The sequence below is a fragment of the Loxodonta africana genome, chromosome 3 (genome assembly GCF_030014295.1).
Source record: "Loxodonta africana isolate mLoxAfr1 chromosome 3, mLoxAfr1.hap2, whole genome shotgun sequence".
NCBI classification, from domain to species: Eukaryota; Metazoa; Chordata; class Mammalia; order Proboscidea; family Elephantidae; genus Loxodonta; species Loxodonta africana.
The window spans coordinates 60,159,368-60,178,833 of NC_087344.1; the positions used below are offsets into that span (position 1 = coordinate 60,159,368).

The following is a 19,466-nucleotide window of genomic DNA, read 5'->3' on the forward strand; positions in this document are numbered from 1 at the left end:
AACAGTTTGGCTGGGCCATGATTCTCAGTATTGTGTGGCTGTCCTCCATTTTGTGACCTTAATTTTATGTTAAAGAGGATTCAGGTGGAATTGTAACACCCTTACTAAGGTCGCATCCCTGATCTGATGTAAGAGGAGTTTCCCTAAGGCATGGTCTGCATCACCCTTTATCTCTCAAGGGATAAAAAGGAAAGGGAAGCAAGCAGAGAGTTGAGGGATGTCATACTACCAAGAAAGAAGCACCGGGAGCACTGTGTGTTCTTTGGGCCCAGGGTTCCTGAGTGGAGAAGCTCCTAGTCCAGGGGAAGATTGATGAAAAGGACCTTTCTTCAGAGCAGACACAGAGCGAAAGCCTTCCCCTGGAACTGACGCCCTGAATTAGGACTTGTAGCCTACTAGACTGTGAGAAAATAAATTTCTCTTTGTTAAAGCCATCCATTTGTGGTATTTTTGTTGTAGCAGCAGTAGATGGCTAAGACAATATCCACTCTATGGATCATTGTAGAAATTAAGTGAAATGAGATATTTTGCAAAGGAACCAACACAGTGCCTGTTACACAGTAAGTCATCAACAAACTTGGTTCCCTTCCTCATTCCCTCACCCCTCTAAAGGATTGGTTTCAGCACCTCTGCCATAAGCAGGGGTCTGGCAGAGGGACAGGGAAGGCCCCCAAGGCTGGGTAGGAATGAATGTGGTGTGGGGACGGGAGCTGCGATTTGGGGTCAGTCTGCCCAGATACGAAGCCCAGCTCTGCTGGCTCCTCCCAGGGAGACACGGGTAGTCCATGGATCTCTCTGGGTCTGCTTATTTGTTTTCTCACCTCTGCAGTGGAGGTAGCAATGCCCAGCTTACAGAGCTCTGCTGAGGATTTAATGCGGTAACTGATGGTGTAACAGGGGCATCTCTAGAAGCCCCGGAAGGCTGAGACTCTACAGAGACAGGAAAAGCATAAACCAGAGTGGTGTGGGCGGTCAAGGAGGGAGAACCCACTCAGTGGGGGTGGGAGGGGACGAAGGTTAGGAGCCCTGGAACTTAGAAGAGGTTCTGCAACTCCCTGGCTGTGTGGCTTGGGCAAGGTCTGGTGCCTCTCTGGGCCTCAGTTTCCCCACCTATAAACTGGAAGCTATGGTGCCTGCCTATCTCACCAGGGTGTTTTCCTGAGACAACCTCTTTCCACACACCATCAGCATGTCAGCTCCAGAAAGGCAGGCATGTGTGACTGTTTTCTTTGCTGTTGAATCCCCAGTGCCCAGCACAGTGCTTGGCATGCAGTAGGTACTCAATAAATGTCCACTGAATGAATCAGCAGCACCAGCTTGCCCCACTTCGTATACCCCCCACTCAGCTCAAGTCCTGGGCACTGAGGATATGGGAATCCAAGGAAACTAGGCCTGTCTCTACAGAGCAATGTCTCGAGGTCAGGACCACAATGCAGGCTACAAGCATTTCTTGAGCACCTGCTGTATGCTTGGCACTCCCTGGCCCAGGGCAAGTGCTTTCTCCACAGCAGAGAGCCAGAGGCCAGAGAGGAAGGCAACAGGCAGAGCAACTTGGGAAGAGGAAGGGGGTGGGGGAAGTGGGGAGCGGCTGGGTCTGGTCTGGGCAGGGGCAGGCAGACCCCAGGCTGGAGCCCTGGCTGACCAGAGGTCCAGCTCACCTACTCTTGGGAGGGTGGTCCTGCCCCTTCATCTTTTGTTCTTTGAAAAAATTATTTTCCAAGAAAGAGGAATAAATAATATTTTTAAATTTATAAATTTATTTATAAAAAATTATTTATTTAGAAGAAATAATCTAAAAATAATTTATGTGTAGTGTTTAAATGTTTGGAAAGCACACAATCACCAAAAGAATACAGAAATCAAAGGCTCCTTGCCATAATTGCACCATGTAGCATCAGCCATTGTTGACATTGTAGTGTGTTTCCTTCCAGGCTTTTTTCTGAAGTTGCAGCCTCATTCCCAGAGGGGGCTTTCTGTGGGGAACGTGGGGGAACTGGGCTCTCCCTGTGGGCCTCCTGCGGCCCCTAACCTGAGGCTCCTCATATTAATCTTTCTGGGCCTGGTACTCGAGGGTGCTTAAGCTGTGGAGGGATTCGGCAAGTCTCGCCTCCTGCCTTGCTTCCTCTGTGGCGTGTGGGCAGAACTCAATTCACTGACAGAGGGCTGGAAGGAAAACCTCAGAGTCGGGGGCATGTCTTGAGGCTGTGGGTGTTGGTCCCCAGCCATTGGGTACCCAGGCGAGTTGGGTTTGGGGACAGGGGCCTGGCCTTTCTCTTTTTCCCCTCCTCCTTCATTTTGCCCTTTTTTCTATTTGAGCATGGGCAAGTATTCTATTCCCTTAATTCCTTCTGCCCCTCTATGCCCACCCACTTTCCCTTCTTAACAAAGGTGAGCCAAATAGGTGGACCCATTGATGCTAAGGTGACCTAGAACCAGCAACCAACCCCACGTGGCAGAGTAGAATTGTGCTCCATAGGGCTTTCAATGGCTGGTTTTTCAGAAGTAAATTGCCAGGCCTTTCTTCTGAGGTGCCTCTGAATGGACCTGAACCTCCAACCTTTCGGTTAGCAGCTGAGCACATTAAACCATTTGTACGACCCAGGGTCTCCCACAGTGACCTAGGAGGGACCTGCATTAAAAAAAAAAAAAAAGCCAGAGTGGGCAACAATTTGTCCCAAACGATTGAGAGCTAACGGTGGAATTTGTTATAACCATGTCACACAATGAAGGATTTTTTTTGGGGGGGGATTGATTTTAGTCAGCCCTGCAAATCATAAGTTACAGGCGTCTGCCCTTTCCGCTCACACGTAAGTCTGAACCTTTTGCCAAAAACATTTTTTCCCAGACATGAAAGAAAACCCCAAAGAGGAACCTAAAACTTCACGATGCCTGCGTCGACTGGACGCCAGTGGCGGGCTCTTGCCTCAAACGTTCAAAGAAAAAGTCAAACAGCGAAGGGGAAGTGAGGGGAGAGGCTGGGAGCCCCTCGGGTTGATCATCAGGTCATTCATTCATTCATCCATCCATTCGTTCATGCATTCTTCCTTTCCTCCATCTGTTTCGCAAGAAGCTCTGTGCATCTCCTCTCTGGGAGGCTCCATGAATATAACCCTTTCAACAATGTGTGGGGCAGTGGCAGGCACTAGAAGGGACAATGAAAGGGCCAGGGAAGGTGCCCCGGGGGGATGGCCATTAAGCTGGACCTTCAGGGGAGAGGAGAGGGCTTCTCACCTTCCTTGTCCTGCTCAGAGTCAGGGAAACATCTTTTAGAGGAAAAGGAACATTAGATATTAATAACTTTCAGCATTTATGGAGGGCTTGACTCTGTGCGGAAACCCTGGTGGAGCAGTGGTTAAGTGCTATGGCTGCTAACCAAAATATCGCCAGTTCAAATCTCCCAGGTGCTCCTTGGAAACTCTATGGGGCAGTTCTACTCTGTCCTATAGGGTCACCGTGAGTTGGAATCGACTCGATGGCAACAGGTTTGATTTGGTTTTGACTCTGTGCAGGAGCCCTGGTGATGCAGTGGTTAAAGCACTCAACTGCTAACTGAAAGGCCAGCAGTTCAAAACCACCAGCCACTCTACAGGAGAGAGATGTGACAGCCTGCTTCCGTAAAGATTTATAGCCTTGGAAACCCTATGGGGTCACTATGAGTCAGAATCTACTTGACGGCAGTGGGTTTGGTTTGGGTTTTTGACTCCATGCCAGGCCCTGTGTTAAGTGCATAATATACATTATCATTAAATCCACTCAGCGAGCCTCGAGGTGGGTACTATTAACATAACCCATTGTGGTCGAGTCAATTCTGACTCATGGCGACCTCGTGTGTTACAGAGTAGAACTGTTCAATGAGGTTTCTTGGCTATAATCTTTAAAAAAAAGCAGATTGCCAGGCTTTTCGTTCACAGCACCTCTGGGTGAGTTTGAACAGCCAACCTTTAGGTTAGTGGTTGAGCATTTGCGCCACCCAGGGAGACCTTGTGGGTATTACATGTTCTTTCCATTTTACAGAAGAAAAAACCAAGCACAGAGTGGTCAAGCCCTTGGCTCAAGGCTACATACACTGCAGGGCTTGGCTGCAGTCTGGACTCACAACTGCACTTTACATCACCTCCTCTCCAAAAGGTGCCCTCTTCTCCCCCACCCTCAGGGCCACTCTGCAGTCTCCCTCCTGCGCACCCTCTGGCGCCAAGGAAACTAGAGCGTCAGGGCTGGAGACGGAACAGGGGAATGAGATGTAGGAACACCTGCCAGGTGGCAAGTGATCAAACTGGGGATACTGCCGAGGGGTGCTGGCAGATTGAGAGGCTCCAGAAGCCAAGCACTCACTATCTACCAGGAGTTGTGTGCAGGGCTTTAGGGGCACAGCCCCATCTACTCTTTGCAACCACTCTTTGAGGTCAATGTTACTCACTACATTTTAAAGAGGTGGAAACCGAGACTCAAAGAGGTTAATTAACATGTTGGGCTACGCAGCCACCAAACAGCTTAAACCCGGTCGGTCTGACACCTAAGCTATGCAAGGCAGATGGTGGTCCCCAGGTGCCTGAGAAAAGTCGGTTTTCCTGTTGCTGAAGTCAACATTTGTTATAAATTGAATTGTGTCCCCTCAAAATATGTATCGAAATATCGGCTCCTATATCTATAAATGGAGTCCATGAGTGGTGCGAAAGGTTAAATGCTCTACTATTAACCAAAAGATTGACAGTTTGAGTCCACCCAGAGGCACCTCAGAAGAAAGACCTGTGATCTGCTTCTGAAAAATCAGCCATTGAAAACTCTGTGGAGCACAGTTCTGCTCTGACGCACATGGGGCAGCCCTGAGCTGGAGTCGACTATACAGCAGTTGGTTTATACCTGTAAATATGATCCCGTTTGGAAATAGGGTTTTCTTTGTTATGCTAATTAGGCCACACCTGAGTTGGATGGGTTCTATATCTAATCACTTCTGAGTTATAAAAAAGAGCAGAATGGACACGGAGACACACGCACGGGAAGACAGATGCTCTGTGAAGATTGTCTACAAACCAAGGAATGCCAAGGAATCAAAGAACACACGGGGCTACCAACGAGGCAGGAATTGACACAACTAAGACTCTGATTTGGACTTTCAGCCTCAAGTACTGTGAGGAAACAAATTTCTGTTCTTTAACACTACCAACTTGTGGTATTTCCCTTATGGCAGCAATAGGAAACTAAGACAACCTTTCAGAAGACCTCATCACTCTCTGGACCTCAGTTTCCTTATCTATAAAATAAAGAAGAGGCACTCTCTGCCCTCCCGCTCCAACATTCTCCTGAGTTGGCTCACTGCTCCTTGTTCTTGTTACTTCTCAAGGCATGAGTCTCATGCCCAGCCCCCACTACCCATTGCCGTCAAGTTGATTCTGACTCATACATAGCAATCCTATAGGACAGAGCATAACCGCCCCTAGGGGTTTCAAGTCTGTGACCTTTATGGAAGCAAACTGCCACATCTTTCTCCTGCAGAGTGGCTGGTGGGTTTGAACTGCCGGCCTTTCGGTTAGGAGCCAAGCACTTAACCACAGCACCACCAGGGCTCCTACACCAGTACCGACCACTAAGGTGTGGATGACTCACTGAGTCCCCAGGCCAGGCTGAGAACAGTAGCTCAGGGCAGGACAGGACTCATTGGAGGCTGCAGGTGATCATGGGGGAAGACTCTTAGCAGAGGGGGTGTTTGAGCACAGTCTTGAAGGAGGGGCGAGACTCCCCCAACTATCAGTGGGGCACATTCTGGGTGGTGGATTCGAGGAAGAGTTTACAGAAGAAGCATCTGTAGGAGATGGACATGAGAACCACTGAGCCCTGGGCCCAGGCCTCAGCTTCCCTAACTATGGAGGAGTCTGGTCTGGCTGAGAGGCAAGACACTGCTCTCTCCCTGCTTCTCAGAGCTTTCTGGAAGGTAAGGTTTTCAGACCCTGTGGCTCAGGAGTACCCATCTCTCCCCCTCCCCACTGCAATCCCCCGTCTCCATGGCTCTACCAGGTGACCGAGCAAACCTCAGCTTTGATGCGGCCACCTCGAGGCTGAGATGTCAATGGGCCCTCTATGTGGCCAGCGGGGCCGCTGGGGGCTGCCGGCTGTAGTGGGTGAGGTCTGGACACACAGTCCCACTGTGTGGGGCCCATTCAGGCCCACCCAAGCCCTGTGGATGGGGGGCTCCCAGGAATGCCCCTGCGGCCAGGGACAGACAGGGTGGTCTGACTGATGGTGTGTGTAGGCGGCCTTGGAGCCGCAGTCAAAGGGCATGGCAGACATGGTGCCAGACGCACTGTAGTGGGCCCAGGATGGCTGGAGCTCAGTCCGCTCATCTCTCAGTGTGCTTGGGGGTGGGAGGCCACCATGGGCACACCCACTCACTAGGTGACCAACTGTTCTAGTTTGCCTGGGACTGTGGGGTTTCCGGGGACTTGGGGACTTTCAGTGCGAATACCAGGAGAGGCCCCACTGTTGGCCCCCAACTAGAGCTTAAGAAAGGACGTGGGTCTCCTGCCCACCACTGACCACTCTGGTCTGGGCAGCTTCCTTCCTGGTCTGGTGGCCTTGGAGTCAGACCATCGCAGCTGGACCTGCCCAGGGCCATTTTGTCCACCCGTTTGCCCCTACCTAGGCCTGCCTCATCCCTGAGTGGTCATTTTCCATTTCTCCCAGATGTGTTCAGAGGAGTTACCGGCCAAGTACCCAACCACTGCTAAGAGAAGCTAGGCCAAACATACCTGGCCCGGTATAGGCTGGCCCCCCTTCCAGTGCTCCCCACCCTACAACTTGCCCTCCAATTATTCCAGGTGCTCCCAGGGTCAGAGCATTCTCTCTTGTCTCCACACCTTTGCACAGGCCATTCGCCTCCTTTGTTACCTCCTCAGCCTGCAAAACCCAGCTTGCAGTTCCCTCCTCCACGGGAATTGCGCTTTCTCCTCCCAGGCTGGGCCAGTGTTCCTCTTTCAGCTCCCCAGCCTCCCGCCGTTCTTCCCCTGTCATAACCCTCATCATCCTTTTCTGTGTAGCCATTTCTGTCCCCACCAGACTGTGAGCACAGTCACTCTTGTGTCCCCAGCTCCCAGCACCAGGCCAGGCTCCACATAATAAAAAAATGAAAGTGTTTACGGCGCACTTATTCTGTGTCAGGCATCTCCCGAGTTCTTGGCAGGAAAACTTTTGTGGAATGACTGGTTTAATAAAGGAAGATCTTTTCCTCCTGAGAGCTCCCCTAAATCCCGCATGTGGCAATTTAGACCCTTTTTCCCTGGTTCCTTCCCTGAAGGTCTGAAAGAACGCTTTTGCCACTGGGAATGTGGTTTAGGACTGCTGTAGGAGGCCTCTGTATGGGGGCGGGGAGGGGGTGCGGGAGCCCCAGAGGGTACAGAGAAGGGCCTCAGGGGGAAGATTCAGCATAAAGGTGTTGCCCCTCAACAGAGCTGACGCGTCTTCGGGGGTCCTTAAGGCCATTGTCCAAATTTGTCACACGGGGGAAACCAAGGCCCAAAATGAGGAAGGGACTTGCCCATCGTCACGCAGAATGTCCGGGTCACAGCCATTAAGTCTCAGCTTCCTCATTTATCAAGCAGAGGAATAAATAAATACCCCTGTCCTGCCTGAGGAGTCCCTGGGTGGTGGAAACAGATAAGGCACTTGGCTGCTAATCGAAGGTTGGCGGTTCGAGTGCACCCAGAGGCACCTCAGAAGAAAGTCCTGGCCATCTACTTCTGAAAAATCAGCCACTGAAAACCCTACAGAGCCCAGTTCTGCTCTGACACGTGGAGTCGTCACGAGTTGGAGCCGACTTGACGGCAGCTGGTCCCAATTCCGCCTGAGAGCCTGGGAGAAGCGATGGGGGAGCGGCGGAGAATCACGGGGGCACAGAGCACTCCGGCTGGCCCCTTCACCCCCTAACGCCTCCATCTAAAAGCCTGCAATTCCACTGTCAGTGTGCCCGCTCTTCGCGTTAAGCGTTGCCCTTTCCTCGTCGCCTCCTCACCCCTCTCCTGCAGGATGGGAATCAAATGCTTCTCTACCCTCTTCCCAAACCTCTTTCCTCCCCAGCGAATGGCTGGGAGCTTGGGTCGCCTGGGTCAAAATGAACACCCCCTACTCTCTTAAGCCAGAGAAACCAGGACGTGAAGGTGGGTGGCGGTTGTGGAACATATGGACAAGAACTCAGCCTCTTCAGGGACTGAGGACCCTCCCCTGTGGTTTCCAAGAGGCCCCCATTGCCACTGAGCACAGATGCCCAAAGGCAGGGGGACGGCTGAGATGCTTCATCCTCAGCCTGTCTTTACCAGTGAGAGCAAAAGAGAAGTCATCTCTCTTGGGCTTATGGGGAAACTGAGGTAGCAGGAACTCGGTGATACGGCTGGTGACCCACCCTGGGGATGGGGCAGGGGAGACAAAGAAAGCTGCACTGGGAGTTCGGTGACTTTGAGTGGCATCAAATTCAACCCTCTCCCTGCCTTATACCCATGAGAAAATGGCAGCCCAGAGATGTTAAGTGACTCAGGTGGAGTCACACAGCACATGAGTGACAGAGCCAGGCTGAGGGTCAGGCACGCGGCCAGTGGTCCCCAAGTCTGCCCAGGTTGTGCATTAGGGTCACACTTCCCTAGGCCCCACCCCAAGAGAGTCCAATTCCATAGGCTGAGGTGGGATCAGGAATCCAGGTGCTTAAAAGCTCTCAGAGGATGGTGATGTCCCTCAACCACCTGCCTAGCGCAGAGCAGGCTCCACCAAGCCTTCCCGAGAGACTGGGGTAGGGCAGTGCTTGGAAGGGGCAGGGAGGACAAAGACAAGGTGGAGGAAGAAGGGACACCCTGATCTGAGTCCTCCTGGTAAAAGCTCATGGACACTAGAACAACTCGGAAAGATTCTGAGATGAAAGCGCTGTAGACCCGGAGTTCTCAACGCACATAGAATTCTGGGGAGTCCACGAACTTGGACAGGAAAAACATTTCATCTTTCTTTTCACAACCTCTCACTGAAATTCAGCATCTTCCACAAATTTTGTCACCAATGGAGATCACAGACATTTTTTGGCCTCATTATGGTTATCGCAGCTTATCTTGAGATGTTTGTGCTCGTCACCACCCACCATCAGAGCAGTTCTTACTTAGACCCCCTTTAAGGTCTTATTCAGTGTGTGAATGAAGGAGCACACGGGTCACCATCTCACAAAGTTGCTGTTTTACAGTTTGGTAACTGTATTTCCAACCCACCAGCTGCTCCGAGAGAGAAAGACCTGGCGGTCTGCTCCCCAAAAGATTACAGCCTGAGAAGCCCTATGGGGCAGCTCTACTCTGTCACGCGGGGTTGCTATGCGTTGGAATCGACTTGATGGCACACAACAAGATTTATTTCCTTTGTCATCCTTTGCATTTTGTTTTATGCATTTAAATTGTAATTCTGGGAAGGGGTCCAGAGGCTCAGTGAGACTCAAGAGCAGTCCCTGGCAAAAAAAAAAAAAAGGGTTAAAGGCCCAGAGAGGGGCAGTGTGGAGTTGCAGGTCTGCAGACAGGACCCCGAGGATGGGTCTCTTTGGGGATAGAATTTGGCAGCTGGAGCCCTATGGGCCTCCGAGGATGGAAATTGGGAGACGGAGCCCTGAGGTGAGCTGTAAGCGGAACACTCGGAATAGAGCTGGGCAGTAGAAAGCGGGCCAAACAGAGTGGACAGACCTTCTCCTCGGAGTTCCAAAGAAAGCCCCCCAACACCAGACCCCATACCCCAAGGCCTCCCCACGGGCCCCAGCCTGGAGGCTACATCACACTTCCCTGTCTGACCAAGGGTCAGCCTGCTCTGTTCAGGCCCCCTGACTCTGGGCACATAACGGGCCAAAAGCTGGCAGCTGTCCACCCCTCTCCTCGTCAGTCACTGGTCCGCCATCTCCCCAGCCCCACAGCATCAAGCGCCCAACCTAGCTGTGCAGTACTCAGCCCCATCTCCCAAGGTTCCTTTGTTTTAAACCCTACATTTCTCCGTCTTGCTCATGGAGGGAGAAATACAGATTACAAAGACCCAGCAAATGGTTTTTATAAACTCTTATTTTCTTGCCACAGAACTGCCTTTAATTAGCTCCGAGAACTACAAAGAGAACAACATTATAATAGTAGCAGCTTGAAGGAAGCAGCCCCGGCTTTCGACTCCTGGACCTGGGATGGTAGCTTGTCACCAGCCACAGCCAGGTTGCGTGGGAGTGCCCCTACCACAGGGGACAGCAGCCCCCTTTCCTCCCCGACTCTGTCCCCATCTGCAGCCCATACAGCGTGCCTCAGCCTCACTCCAGGAACGAGGAATGGACCTCACTCTCAGACAAGCCCTTGCAGAAGCACTTGGACAACCAGCACCCAAATGTGCCTTGGTACATGCCCAGAGTCAGCTGCCCAAGGACTGGCTCCGAATCACTTTCAGCCGGCAGCAGGACAGGCAGTGAGCAGACAGCTAGGCAGTACAGTCAGACCCATTTCTGCATCTCAGCTGACCACCTCAACTGAGAGAAAGCAGTACCAGTCCCCAAACCCTGGAGTTCTAGCCCTCACTCAGGACCTCTATTTCAGAGGAGAGCTGGTCCCCATGTATGCCCCAGAGGCACACGTTCACATACACAACCCACCCCCAGCCTCAGACAATCAGAATGTTCCAGCCCGAGGGGGCCTTCGTTGGGGGCACAGAGAATCCAAGTAACTTGCCTAACGTTGCTCAGCAAGATAGCCACTCAAACCCAGGGACTCTTGATACCTCAGTCTCAAGTGCCCCATACTCTTCAGTGCTCCTGCCGGGGCAGGGGAGAACGGCAGCTGAAGGCTTCCCAGGCCAAAGCACATCAGCCTAGGGGCCAGACAGAGGCAGGAAAACCTCCCCTTGAGCTCCAGACTTAATCAGAGGCACAAATGGGGGACCCGTGGGCCCCCGCCCCTGCTGAAGGATACAATCCAGTCCCCTGGGTCCTTCCAGGCCATGGATAGAGGCACAAGCCACACAGAAACACTTTCTTCTTTCCTGTGACCAAGTCCCCCAAGCCGCTCAAATCCTGTTCTTCCCACTGATCAGCTTCAGTGCAGCCCAGAGCTGTGGACTTTCTCAGCCTAAGCCTGGAGCCTCTTTCTCCTCCCTTACCCCGGGGATGACACAGAAGATGTACGGAAAGGTCCTCAGAAGATCTCCCATCTTAAGGCACAGTCACGTCCCCAGACGGCCTCCCACGGCTCTCCCCAGGAGCAGGCCTGGCTCCAGGGGAGCTGAGCGTCACCCAGAGCCTGCATCTGCCTGAGCCCAAGTGGAGAGTCCAGGCTCTCTGGACTGGCTGAGAGCTGCAGGGTCTGGGAGCCCCGTTAATGAGGCAGGAAGCTGTTGGTCGCAGAGACACCCCCATGTCCTCTCCACCCCAAGACCCTCCAAGATCTGGCCTTTGAGGTCTCAAGGTCTTGCGGTATCCATTGCCCCAGCCGCTACCTGTCCCAACCAGCCGAGGATAAAAGAGGTTCCACCCCAGGAGACCACGGCGGCCACCAACCCCTCTTTCCACCTCAGGCTTTCAGAGGCTGGCGAATTTAGGTAGACGGGCCATGAACTTGAGAGCAGCTGGGGCGGTTGGTGGAGAGCCGTGGTCCGTGGCCTGGCCACAGCCCCCTACCCGAAAGGGCCCGCCCAGGACCTCTGGCAAGTGTTACTCACCGCGGATGAAGGTCGGCGAGTAGGTCGGGAAGGAATCAAAGATGCTGTTCGATGCCATGCCCCGCTCTGAGGAAGGCGAGAATTCAGCCCTTCAGGGGATTGGGGTGGGATGGATGGGGTTGGCTGTCCTTTTATTTTTTCCTAGCTACTTTTGAAAATAAGGGGGGGTGGGGGAGGTTGTTGCTTTTTGTTTTTTTGGTTTTTGTTTTTGTTTTTGGTCTTGTCTCCTTTTTCCCCCTACTGCTACGAAAAAGAAAAAAGGAAAGAACACGAGAGTGTTTGTGTGTGAGCAAGAGAGAGAGAGAGAAAAAAAATCCCCAAGGAAAGTAACTTTCTGTTTGTACCCAAGAATTTGGATTCCTGGCCCCACAGGAATGTCTACCCACAAATTCTCAACAGAAGCGTATGCAGAGTGTATCATTAGATGGCGGGCAGGGGCCTTCGGCAGCCAGGGCAGAGAGCGTGCAGGGTAGGGAGAGTGAAGCCCGGCTGCACCAGCGCCAAGGGAATGAATGAATGAGGCTTACCCTCAACAGAGCCCAGGCTCCAGTGGGTGCGAGGGCGGCCAGGGGGTGGGGAGGACCGGGAGCCAACGAGCTCCCGCGCAGCGCCCCAGAGGCGGCTGAGGGCCTGGCCTTGTGGTTCTGTGGTCGAGGGACCAGGCCTTCACAGTGTCAACCCAACCTCAGCTCACAGGATGCAAGAAGCCAGCTCACGGCCTTGGCCCATTGGCTGGGCCATGATCACCTGGGCCGTGATGTCACGGCTCTTAGAAGATCTTGTGGCTGCCCCCCTCTCTCTTTTTTTGGAAAAAAATAAAAAGAAAGAAAGAAAAAAAAAAGCGATGGTTTGTATTTGTGGGACTGGCCTCTGAATGCAGCCGGCAAAGCAGAACTGAAAGCAGTTGGCGCGGGGGCGGCCAGGGTGGTGGTTGGATCCTGTGTGGGAGACTCCTTAATGAAGGCCAGCGTTGGCCTGGGCAGCTGGGAGCTCCGCTGGCCCCTCACCTGGTGCTCTGAGCTGGGACCCACCCAAGCTTGGAGGGCTCCCCTCCATGACCCCATGGCCCCTGGGCTGTGGCTGACACCCTGCCATTGTCCACTGCTGCTGGGGAGAGGCATCCACAAGTGTGGCTGGGGGGCAGTTCAGGGGGGTTTTATGCGAGTTGGGATTAAGCACAAACGGGAAACATGTGAAGGCATCACAGTGCTCGCGCCCACTGTGGCCTGCCCACTGAGATGGGCCTTCCTTGTGGAAGCTGCTGGAACCACAGTGCCTGAGGACTCTCCACAGAGCATGGGTTCTGAGGCCTGAGCTTGTCGTTCAAGGCCCTTTGGCTCATTTTACCCAAGTGTGTATCCCTTTGTGGTTCTCAAAAAAAATCCCCAAACCAGTTGCCATGAAGTTGATTCTGACTCACGGCAAATCCACGTGTGTCAGAGTAGAACTGTATCCACACGGTTTTCAATGGCTGTGATCTTTCAGAAGGAGATCACCAGGCCTTTCTTCCAAGGAGCCTCTGAGTGGATTCAAACTACCAACCTTTGGGTTTGCAGCCAAGCACTTTAACCGTCTGGGCCTCCCAGGGGCATATTTGGGGTTCTCTGCTCCAACCTAACACTCCTAGATCTTCTTGCCTCCAGGCCTTTGCTCATGCTGTTCCCCCATCCCACAACCTGAAGTGCCATTCGTCAGCCCCTCTTGAAATCCTTCATGTCTCGGGGGATTCAAGACACAAAGGGACTAGAAAAGTAGGGAAGACATGGAAGACAATTCAATCCTTCATAGTTATGTTCCCAGAAGCCAGTCAGGTGTGGGGGGAGGGTGGTGGCTTTTACCATTTGCCTTGCAAGCTCTGTTGTTGTTAGGTGCCATTGGGTCGTTCCAACTCATAGGGACCCTATGCAGAACAGAATGAAACACTGCCTGGTCCTGTACCATCCTCAAAATTGTTACTGTGCTTGAACCCATTGTTGCAGCCACTGTGTCAATCCATCTCATTGATGGTCTTCCTCTTTTTCACTAACTCTCTGTTTTACCAAGCATGGTGTCCTTCTCCAGGCACTGATCCCTCCTGACAACACATCCAAAGTATGTGAGATGCAGTCTTGCTATCCTTGCTTCTAAGGAGCGCTCTGGCTGCACGTCCTCCGAGACAGACTTGTTTGTCCTTCTTGATCACGGTATAATCAATATTCTTCGCCAACACCGCAATTCAAAGGTGTCACTTCTTCAGTCTAGTCACTAGTCTAGCTGTTCTTCGGTCTAGCTCTAGTCTCCCCATTTCACAGGCCAAACCACTGAGGCCCAAGGTGTTGAAGCCAGCTTGTCTAAGGTCACACAGTATTCTGGAGTGGGTAAAACTTCAGCCTCTGACTCGCCAACCAGGGCCTCACAACGACATCATAATTCCCTTTAGCATCATTTAAGTCAAATTCTGAGACCTCAGAAAAGTCCCTTTGCAACCTAGGCACTGACCGCTGGCAGTGGCCAGGCCCCAGCATCAGCCTCGGATTCCTGGTATCCCCTGTGGTCCAACATGGAGCAGGATAATCCTCCAGGAGGAGGAGGGGCTTATTCAAGGTCACACAGGGACTTGTTTCTGCACTGTGTCACCTGTGAGCAGGATGCCAGAAAATGTCTCATCTGGAACCACATGACGGTTCAGTCTTTATCCCTGAATCGTGAGTTTATTAGGGGTGGGGAGTAGGGAGAACAAAGGTGTGTGTTCTAATTCGATCTGCAAACAAGTAGGTTTATAGTGACAGCCACGCAGGCTCTGGAATAAGTTGGACATGGTATCCAGTCCCAGCTCTGCCGAATCCAAGCTGTGACACCTTGGGGCAAGTCACTTCCCTTCTCTGGGCCTCAGTTTCCTTTTCTGTAAAATGGGGATAACACCTTCCTCAGAGGGACGGGCACCAGGTGCGGGCGTCGTCAACATTGGTTTCCTCGGCTGAGTCTCGGTGATGCAATTCAGGCCCTATTATGAGTAAGCCCACGTCAGGACCCATCACAGTCAGACAGGGAGGACAGCCTTCTCCTCGTCGTAAGCTCACCAGCTGGCCCACCTAGGTAGGGCCGTGGGGGTTCAGTGGCACAGGTGGAGCCTGCCAAGGTTGCGTTGGCCTTCTGGTTAAATTCAGAGTATTTTGGAGTCTGCCAAGTTGTAAAATAGATCAGAGAATGGCACAACTGGGAAGACCGCCATTTTATAGAAGCGGAAATTGAGGCCCCAGCGAGGCAGAGCCTCGTCCAAGCTCCCCAGTGAGTCAGTGGAACCCAGGCCCCTGATTCCCAGCCCAGGAGTTGTTTCTGCTCTACTGACACCGCCTCCAGTTTCTAACACACCACCCTACGCAGATTGCTGGTTTTTCCACACTTGAGAGCAGGCCTCCTACAACCAGAATGGGTCACCCTGAGGGACTCTTCCTTCTCCCAGCCCCTACCCGGGGAGCTGAGTCCAGGCTTGGGAATGCAAGGGAGCCCAAGAGGCTCTGTTGGGCCCAGAGGTGTATCTGTGCAACTCGGTTTGGGGGCAATGTAGCAAATGTTTACTGAGCACCAGGCATGGTCCTTGCCCTCAAAGAATTTATAATCTCATAAGCCCATGCTGGAATGTGAATGAATCTCTGAGGCTACCTGGGGAAGCAGAAGGAGTATGGAGGCTGGAACCAGCCAGAGCTGAAGCTTGCTTTGATCCTTATAAGCTATAAGGTCGTGGGCAAGCGGCTTTGCTCTTCTGAGCCTCAATTTTCTCACCTATGAAATGGGGCCAATTGCAGTTCCCACCTCCTGAAATTATAAAGAGGATTAAGTGAGAAAATAATAGTGTGTTTGGCACATTGTAGGTGCTCAATTCCCTGTGCTCCCTTCCCTTTAACTTCTGACTGTGGATTCCCTCCGCATGCCGTGGGCGGTCAGGTTTCCTCTTGTTTCCACTGGGGAAGAAAATCCAACAGCATAGAAACCTCTGAGCCAACTAAAAAAAAACAAACAAACCCAGTGACGGTTGAAGAAAGGAATCAGAAAAATTGTACCTCCATTCCTTTCACCCTTTATTTTAACTTTAAATGTATAAATGTGAAGTAAATGGCCTTCCCCTTATTCTTTTGGCATCAGCCACCCCAGAAGGCCCCACCTACAATTTCCAGTTTTGATTTCTTTACAGTGGAACATGAACGTAGAGGTGCTTATGAAGCAGTGTGCAACAGCTTCTAGATTTTACTATTTCCCTCAATCTTTTACAATGTCCCACCCACATCTAATTTATTTTTTAGCAACTTGCCTTTGCTGAGTCTTTCCAAAGTATTTGTCTTAGTTATCTTGTGCTGCTATAACAGAAAAAAAAAAAAATACTACAAATAGATGGCTTCAACAAACAGTTTATTCTCTCACAGTCTAAACCAAAAAAACCAAACCAAACCCAGTGCCGTCGAGTTGATTCTGACTCGTAGCAACCCTATAGGACAGAGTAGAACAGCCCCATGGAGTTTCCAAGGAGCACTTGGTGGATTTGAACTGCCGACCCTTTGGTTAGCAGCTGTAGCACTTAACCACTATGCCACCAGGGTTTCCCCTCACAGTCTAGTAAGGCTAGAAGTCCGAATTCAGGGCATCCATTCCAGGGACAAACTTTCTCTCGCTGTCGGCTCTGGAGGAAGGCCCTTGTCATCAACCTTCCCCGGGTCTAGGAGCTTCTCCGCGCAGGAACCCCAGGTACAAAGGACGTGTGCTCCTGGTACTGCTTTGTTGGGGGTATAAGTTTCTCCTGTCTCTCTCTGCTCAATTCTCTCTTTTATGTCTCAAAAGAGATTGACTCAAGACACAACTTAATCTTGTAGATTGAGTCCTGCCTCATAAGTGTCTCTAATCTTGTCTCATTAACATCATAGAGGTAGGATTTACAACACATAGGAAAATCACATCAGATGACAAAATGGTGGACAATCACACAATACTGGGAATCATGGCCTAGCCAAGTTGACACACATTTTTGGGGAACACAACTCAATCCATAACAGTATTCAACTTAGTTTTCTTGAAAACAAAGACTCTTGTTTTGTATCATGTCATTGGTAATATAGCATTACCATCAGTCAGGGTCCAACCAGGAAAATAGAAGCCATTCTGAGTATTGGAAATTGAGAGGAGTTAGTTCAGAGAGTTGGCAACACAGGTGTTGGGAGAGCTGAGAAGCCAAAGAGAGATGGTGAGATGCCCCAGGATGAGCCACAGCAGGAAGCCACCACCAACCTTTGGACAGGAGGGTACGGGGAGAGGTGGTGGTAGCAGGTCCTGGGGCTGGGGCCACCCAATAGAAACAGGAGGATGGTGGCCCAGTCTAGTGTTTGCTGGAGCCACAGAGGAGACCTAGCCACTACAGAGATGACACTTGAGACAGAGAGTGAAGGGGAGAAACACCCTGGCTTTTCCCTTTCTGTCATCCTTCCGTCTCTTCCTGTTGCCTCCCATTGGTCAAGTGCAGTTGGATCCAGCTAACCTAGGGCCTGGGAAAAGCCTGTGGAAGCCTTCTCCAGGGCCCTCCCGTTGCTGGGCTCCTCACCATAGTTTCATCATCACATGGACACTCAAGGGCTAGTGGCATCGAAGACAATCTGCATCACAGAGCCAAGGAAAGAAGGGTAGAGTGGATGTGAGGACAAACTGGTCCAGGGCTGGAATATTTAATCAAGTTCCGTAACCATGAAAACTCAACCGGCATAAACAGGTTTGGGAATGGACCCAACTGATGTTTGGTCCAATTTGACAGCTCAACGGGCTATTGGGAGCAGAAAGTGTAGCATCTCAGAGAGGGTTCTGCTAGCCAAGGGCATCAATTGGTGGATTATACCGGGGAGCACTGGTGAACCCTGTGAGCTGGTTACATGAGCATCAATTTAGAAAGCACTTAGCGTCAGTGGTGATGGAATCAGTTTTCAGAGCCTGTGTGCAGAGCTGATGTTTTCGTCATAACCTTGGGTTACTGTGCTTGAGGAATTATGTCGCCATTCATGACCACTGGATGCAGGGCCTGGTCTCCAAACTTAACAGTTTATAAGGACAGGGCATCCCTGAACCCATTGGATCCTCCCATCAACCTGTGGGGTAGGTGTGGTACCCCTCACTTTTCAGGTAAGGAAAAGGTTAATGCGGGGATTTAACCCCAAGTTTAGCTTCCAGGAGTCAGTGCAGCCAGCTTGGACCAGGCAGGTGGCAGATTTGAAGTGGCCACTGCTGGTCTTGGAATTCAAATCCTGGCTTTCCACCAGCAAATCACCATGCTGGGCCCATGGAAGACTCTGGAATGACATTTGAAATCTCTGCAGGCTGGTCAGGGGGCTTCACTTTCAGGGTCCAGCACAGAGACGCCAAGATGCCCCCCACCCCCAAGCCAGATCTGCCCCTGCTCCAGCACAGGCCACGCTCAGGACCAAGGAGGAGGGGGCTTCCCGGGGCAGGCAGCCGACCTCCCAGGAACCATGGTACCCAGACACCCGGCTTCTGCCTTCGGCCCAGGCCCAGCCAAAGGATCATTAGGCGAGGACCTACAACGTGCAGCGCACATGCTGAGAGCTTTACGCACAGTCCTCAGGACACTAAGCACTAAGTGGCTTTACTGCCGGTTTCCATAGGAGAGTCAGCGAGGCACAGAGACCCGTCCCAGGTCAATCAGTTTGTAGGTGGAGGAAGCAGGATTCAAACCCAGCCTGCCTTCTGCTTTCTGGGCCCCTTCTTCCCTGCCCACCCCCAGCCTCTCTCTTTCCTATTGTTTGTCTCACGAAACTGCTCTTGGTCCCCTCTTCAGAACAAAGCCCTCCCTCTCCTCCTGACCTTCCTGCCCCAGCCTGCTCCTCCAGGACACCCCTTGGCTGGAGCCCTCGCCGCTATCTCGGTATGCCTGTCTTATCATGTCCCCTCCCCGACAGGCTCTGTGGCATTGAAGGCCGTCTCAGAGCTATCTGTGTCCTCAACGTCTGCCTCACTCAGCTCCGCTTGCTGCCTTTCCTCCTGCCTGTGATTCCACCGTTAGCGCACATTTCGGTTTCAATGCGTTTCATCGATAATCCCTCTGTCAACAAGGCAGATAGAACTGGGGGGAGGAGCAATGCAGCCCGTAATGGGGACTGGCCAACAGAGGTGGAAAGAGCAGAGCTGGGCTTTATTGACTCCGCCATGAACAGGCATGAACCTCTCTCTCTGGCCAACGCTTGTTCACTGTTTAAAATAATTATCGAGGCCACTCCACTCTCTCCCATCCCACAGGCCACCTACACACAATGCTTCGTATGGGAGTTTTCAAAGCGATCCGAAAAGACAGGGCAGAGGTGGTTCTTCCCATTTTACAGCCAAGGAAACTGAGGCTTACAGAGGGGAGGTGACCCACGGGGTCACATGGTAAGAGGGATTCTACCACAGGCCTCCTACCTCCACATCCAGCTGTGTCCCCAAGATACCCCTTGACTCCCCTTCTCTCCCTAAAGCCCCTTCCAGGGGAGTTGAGGTGCTGGGGCCTTGGATTCAGGCCAGTGGGTTCAAATCCCAGGTCTGGCACTTCCTAATGGTGTGATATTGGCTGGGCCTGTCAGAACCTCACTGTCCTCACCTGTAAAATGGGTGTGAAAGTGAAGTGGGACGTTCTGGGAGAAGCACACGGTAGTGCTTGGTCAGAGTGAGCTCTTGTTCTGTTACTGTTGTTGCTGATGGCCTGAAAGCCCTGTGAAGGGGAGGCCTGGGGCGGGCGTGGGGGGGAGGATGGGGCAGGAGTGAGCAGTGGG

The 19,466-nt window shown here is 52.0% G+C and overlaps 1 protein-coding gene across 1 annotated transcript in view; it reads right to left on the reverse strand.

The window, feature by feature from the left end:
• Nucleotides 1-12,300, reverse strand: part of RUNX3 (RUNX family transcription factor 3) — a 72,519-nt gene extending 60,219 nt beyond the window's left edge. The window contains exon 1 of the mRNA XM_064281486.1: nucleotides 11,689-12,300. Coding sequence (XP_064137556.1) covers nucleotides 11,689-11,746 — 58 coding nt within the window. The 5' untranslated portion in view covers nucleotides 11,747-12,300. The remainder of the gene's footprint in view (nucleotides 1-11,688) is intronic.
• Between the last annotated feature and the right edge of the window lie 7,166 nt (nucleotides 12,301-19,466).